The sequence below is a fragment of the Mus musculus genome, chromosome 1, assembly GCF_000001635.26.
Source record: "Mus musculus strain C57BL/6J chromosome 1, GRCm38.p6 C57BL/6J".
In the NCBI taxonomy this organism is placed as follows: Eukaryota; Metazoa; Chordata; class Mammalia; order Rodentia; family Muridae; genus Mus; species Mus musculus.
Genome location: NC_000067.6, coordinates 86384093 through 86389861, shown reverse-complemented (window position 1 = coordinate 86389861; position 5769 = coordinate 86384093). Strand labels below are relative to the sequence as shown.

The window sequence follows — 5769 nt, the reverse complement described above, 5'->3', positions numbered from 1 at the left end:
TATTGGGGGGATTGCTATCCTGTGAGTGTACAAGTGGAGTCACGGGGATGAGACTCTGTAGGCTGCTGACTTTCAGGGGCTTAAGGGGTGCGTAAGAAGGTTGTCTGAAAATGTGGGTCAGAAAGAATTGCAGGACACGGAACAAGTCCTGCTCAGTCGGCGTGCTGCAGGTGGGGACAGCATTTTAGACCCAAGTCTCACGGACTTCCTCTCTCTGGCTCTTTTTTTCTTTTCTTCTCACCTGTAAAATGGGATTGTTGTCTAGAAAAAGAAGACACTCTCAGCTCCGGGTGATTCCAACAGCTAGCTAGTATGGTTTGGATGCAGGTAGAGTCCTTTGGGAGTGGTCCTAAGTACTCCAAGCTCCGGGGTCAGCGTTGCCCTCTAGTGGCGATTTTGTGAACAACAGGCGAAGCAACCAGGAAGGCGGGGAGGGCAGCCTCTGTCAGGTCGCCTTCAGCTCAGCATCTATCTGTCAGTGGGAGCCAGGGCGCACAGGACCTCCTGGGCAGAAGGCATGGTAGGTGAGCGGGATACGGGCCCTGACAGGAGCGGCTCTCAGAGTGAGATGGGTGGAAAAACTCTGTGAGACATTTGGGGGTTGTGGGAGAGACCTCTCAGTTAGTCAGTTTATTTCTGTCATTTTTCTGATGACTGTCGTCTCAGCGCTGCTCTCTTGAACCTGGGCTGTCACCTGCCCATCCCCAGCTCCTCTCCGTGAGAGTTCCGAGAGTGAGAACTCCAGGTCTAGTAGGTGCAAAGAATATAAAATATTTAGACTGGGAGTGATTCAGGTGACAGAAAACAGAATCAAATTTGGGTCAAAGTACAGTTTTTTAGCTTTTTCACTCCTTCACTTAACCCCTACGGTGGCTTTCTCTTCACACCAAGGTCACACACAGCGTTCTGTATGTCAGGTCTGCCATGTGTCGATGCTTTTTGTGGATTAAATACCGGGATCTTGCACCTGGAGTTGGGGAGGTCAGGTCTGCCCTGGCAGTTGCTTTAGGAGCCCCGGCTCTTTAAAGACCAAGCAATACTGCAGTTGCACCCACTTTTCTGAGGTCCACATCAAGTGGCTCTCCTGAAGTCTGTCTTAAAAGGGAGACAGCCAAAGGAGATAGCCAAGCGTTCTTGGAAAAACCTGGCATTTCTTCAAAGATTCCAGTAGATTGTAAAGGGCCAATCTTATCATTTAAAAAGTATTTCATTTGTGTGTGTGTGTGTACTTGTGCATATATACTGTTTGCATGTATGTGTGTAGAGGATAGAGGATAACTCTTTGTTGTTGTTGTTGTTGATTGGTTTTTTGTTGTTTGTTTTTGTTTGTTTTTTAGACAGTGTCTCTCTCTGTAGTTCTAACTGTCCTGGAACTTGCTCTGTAGCCCAGGCTAGCCTCAAACTCACATGAGACCTGCCTGCCTCAGCTTCCTTCGCGTTGGGATTAAAGCTGCGCACTACCACTGCCCGGCCAATTTTATTATTTTCAAGGTTTGCACTCCGGATACTCTGTAGTTGAAATGCACTTTAGTGGGTGGCAGATGCTTTCTTTCCCAGTGGCATGTGACTAATCAGTCCTCTACAGTGTGATAACTTAGGACAGAGCTGGGATTACCTAAATGACTTCTGGGTATCTCCCCCTTCTATCCTACAGACTCCTCCCTGCCTCAATTGTTCCATCTTTCCTGGAGCGCTCTCCCCAAATGCTTCAAGGAGCCCCCTGGTCTGCAATATCAGTGAGTTCAAGTGGCCCTATCAACCTGAGGATCTGAACCTTACCGATGAGGCCCTGAGGCTGAAGTATTTGGGGCCACAGCAGATGAAACAGTTTGTCCCCATCTGTGTCACGTACCTGCTGATCTTCGTGGTGGGCACTCTGGGCAACGGGCTGACCTGCACCGTCATCCTGCGCAACAAGACTATGCGCACGCCCACCAACTTCTACCTCTTCAGCCTCGCTGTGTCCGATATGCTGGTGCTCCTGGTGGGCTTGCCTCTGGAGCTTTATGAGATGCAGCAAAATTACCCGTTCCAGCTGGGTGCGAGTGCCTGCTACTTCCGAATACTGCTCTTAGAGACCGTCTGCCTAGCTTCAGTGCTCAATGTCACAGCCCTGAGTGTGGAGCGTTATGTGGCCGTGGTGCGCCCACTCCAAGCCAAGTCTGTGATGACACGGGCCCATGTGCGCCGCATGGTGGGGGCCATCTGGGTCCTCGCTACTCTCTTCTCTCTGCCCAACACCAGCCTGCATGGCCTCAGTCAACTAACTGTGCCCTGCCGGGGGCCGGTGCCCGACTCAGCTATATGTTCGCTGGTGGGTCCCATGGACTTCTACAAGTTGGTGGTACTGACTACCGCACTGCTCTTCTTCTGTCTGCCCATGGTCACCATCAGTGTGCTGTATCTGCTCATTGGGCTGCGGCTGCGGAGGGAGAGGATGTTGCTCCAAGTGGAGGTCAAGGGCAGGAAAACCGCAGCAACCCAGGAGACCTCCCACAGAAGGATTCAGCTGCAAGATAGGGGACGGAGACAGGTGACCAAGATGCTGTGTAAGTCATTGTTGAGGAGAAAGCTGAGCTTCCTCCAGTCTGGGGAAGGAATTGAGCTTCCAGGGTATTGTTTGCTTGCTTGCTTGCTTGTTGTTGTTATTGTTTTGAGAAAGGGTTTCAGGGCTGGTGAGATGGCTCAGCAGGTAAGAGCACTGACCACTCTCCTGGAGGTCATGAGTTCAAATCCCAGCAACCACATGGTGACTCACAACCATCCGTAATGAGAAACTAATAATAATAATAATAATAATAATAATAATAATAATAATAATAATAATAAAACAAAAAAAACCTATGGGCCAGACTTAGCAGGGACCAGAGCAAGTGGGGCTTGGGGTGGAGGGAGCGAGGCCAGAGAAAGACAGAAAAGGGAAGAGGGAAAAAAAGAGAGAAGGAGTTTCTTTGTGTAGCTCTGGCTGTTCTAGAACTTGCTGTGTAGACCAGAGATTCACCTGCCTCTACCTCCAAAGTACTGGGATTAAAGGTGTGCACCACCACTACCTGGCTCTCCTGTCTGCTTTTCTAGGACCGGAAGATAGTGAGCTGTAGATGCAAACTCTAAGCATGATGAAGATCAAATCTCTTCTCTGTCCTTGCAGTTGCACTGGTTGTGGTATTCGGCATCTGCTGGGCTCCATTCCATGCTGACCGTATCATGTGGAGCCTGGTGTATGGACACTCAACGGAAGGCCTGCACCTGGCCTACCAGTGTGTCCACATTGCCTCTGGCATCTTCTTCTATCTCGGCTCAGCAGCCAACCCGGTGCTCTACAGCCTCATGTCTACTCGCTTCCGAGAGACCTTCCTGCAAGCCCTGGGCCTTGGAACCCAGTGCTGTCATCGCCGCCAACCCTATCATGGCTCCCATAACCACATCAGGTTGACCACAGGCAGCACCCTGTGTGACGTGGGCCACAGGAACAGCAGGGACGAACCTCTGGCTGTGAATGAGGATCCAGGGTGTCAGCAAGAGACAGACCCCTCCTGAATAAAATTTGGAAGGAGCCTTACCCACAAGGCCAGAGGGCCTCAGAAAGTCTGGGGAGCTACAAAAGTGGTTTCTGCCCTGCCCACATATTTGAGTATTGAGGGAAACAGTAAGAAAAAGAGAATTGAACCCCAATTGCCCCCATTGAAGGCCTGAAACACTGGCTCAGCAGTTAAGAATGTTTGCTGTTCTTCCAGAGAACCTGGGTTCAGGTCTCGGCACCCTCATGACAACAGGCCATCCGACACTCTCTTGGCTTCTGACGGCATCTACCACATGCACATAGCACACACCCATGTATTAGAAAGACCCACGCTGAACCAAATATATGCTGTATGTCCCTCCAGACCCCATACCCCTAAATTCTTCTCCACAAAACTGTCACAGTTACCTAGTTACCTGGGGCTCAGCCACTATTCCTCTGGGGATCCCTTCTTCCTCTCAAGTTCATACGTGTTTCCATTGGGACCCACCTGTCATCCTGGTAACTTCCGAACCTCCATAGACTCTCTCTGCCCCTCCCCAGCCCTTGTTTTGTACTTGAGACCGACTTCACACCCTGACAGTTCCTGGCTCTCATTCTGCACCGAGATTCGGGCCTGATCAAGCTGTCAGGTGGTAGGGGTTCCCAGGGATCCAGGGGACCTGGACCTGACCTCAGCCTTTGTCACCATGTTTCCTTGTGGCAACAAGCAAATCACCCTGGCTTTCTAAGAGGCTTTGGTTCCTTGCTTGCAAAAATAAAAGGTGTGCTTGCTTGCCCAAGTCACGTTTTGAAGGGAGCTTGCTGTGTTTTCATCTGTGTGTACAACAAAGTCAACCACTTGGTTTCAGATTATCTGCACCACTCCCAAACCCTGCTTTCTCTCTGATCTTCTCATGGTCCTGCTCCAAGCTGTCAAGGACAGGTCCTTTGCTTGTCCTGAAACAGATAGGGCCAACCTATGCGCAGCGCACTCCTGGCCTTTCTCACCTGCAGACAGGCTACCCTGGCTGCCCTGGGGGAACACATGCTAGATCCTGTTAGCCAGGGGAGATCTGGAAGAAGCAGCAGGAACTGACTTAAGGACCATACACGGCTGTGCAGAGACAGGGTGTTGGTTAGTCTTTGTCAGCTTGACAGAAACTAGAGTCACCTGAGAGAGGGAACATCAGCCGAAGAATTACATCCATCGGACTGACCTGTGGACTTGTCTGTGGGACATTTTCATGATTAATGACTGATGTCACAGGGCCCAACCCACCAAGGGCAGTGCCACTTCTGGGCAGGTGGTCCCAGGTTGTCTAAGAAAATAAGCTGAGCAAGCCAGTAAGCCAGATTTCCCCTGGGGCTTCCGCTCCAGTTCCTGTCTCCAGGTTCCTGCCTCCAGGTTCCTGTCTCCAGGTTCCTGCCTTAGTTTCCCTTGATGATGGACTATAAGCTGAATAAACCCTTTCATCCCCAAGGTAGCTTTGGTCATGGAGTTGGGCACACTGGCACACCTGGGAAGTGAGGACTGGAAGATCAGGAGTTTGAAGCAATGAAAATCAAATGAGGACATGAAGCTCCGCAAAGGGGACTAGGTGGTCAAGGGCAGTATTTCCCTGACATTTCATGCCACCCTGAGTCCCAGGGACAACCTGGTGCTGAGGAAGGACCCCATTAATGGATGAACTGTGTCCTGCTGCAAGTTGCTGGGTCTTGTCTTGAGAGACCTGGTGTCCACAGCTAGGGACTGCCCAGTGACCCTGCAGACAACCTGCTAACTGGTGTCCTGGGCTTCTCAGGGCACCAGGTGTCCAGGGGAGGAGATGGTAGAGAGCTATTTCATGATTCAGTTTTATATGACAAAGACAACTTAAAGGGCAGAGAGTTGGGCACACTGGCACACCTGGGAAGTGAGGACTGGAAGATCAGGAGTTTGAAGCTAGAGCTAGCCTGGGCTACACAATAAAACTCCCACTGAAAAACAAATAAACAAGATTTTTATGGCTCATGTTTTCAGTCTATAGTCAGCTGGCTTCTCTCTCTCTCTCTGTTTTCAAGACAGGGTTTCTCTGTGTAGCCCTGGACATCCTGGAATTCTCTTTGTAAACCAGGCTGGCCTCAAACTCATAGAGATCTGCCTGCCTCTGCCTCTGGAGTGCTGGGATTAAAAGGTGTATGCCACCACACTAGGCTAGGCTTTATTATTCCGACCTGTGGGGAGAGAGAAGGACATGGTGAGATTGGGTTTCTTGCCTCACGGTAGT

General features: G+C 50.5%; 1 protein-coding gene across 2 annotated transcripts; it reads left to right on the top strand.

Moving 5' to 3' along the window:
* Positions 1–500: 500 nt before the first annotated feature.
* Nmur1 (neuromedin U receptor 1) lies at positions 501–3620 on the top strand. Of its 2 annotated transcripts, NM_001319227.1 has the most exons (3): positions 501–520; positions 1655–2549; positions 3149–3620. In NM_001319227.1, the coding sequence occupies exons 1-3, from the start codon at positions 518–520 to the stop codon at positions 3535–3537; spliced, it is 1287 nt and encodes a 428-aa protein (NP_001306156.1). In that variant the 5' UTR covers positions 501–517; the 3' UTR covers positions 3538–3620. The 2 variants fall into 2 exon arrangements, with proteins under 2 accessions (NP_001306156.1, NP_034471.1); NM_010341.1 differs by lacking the exon at positions 501–520 and having other exon boundaries at positions 1721–2549; positions 3149–3537.
* The last annotated feature ends 2149 nt before the right edge of the window (positions 3621–5769 follow it).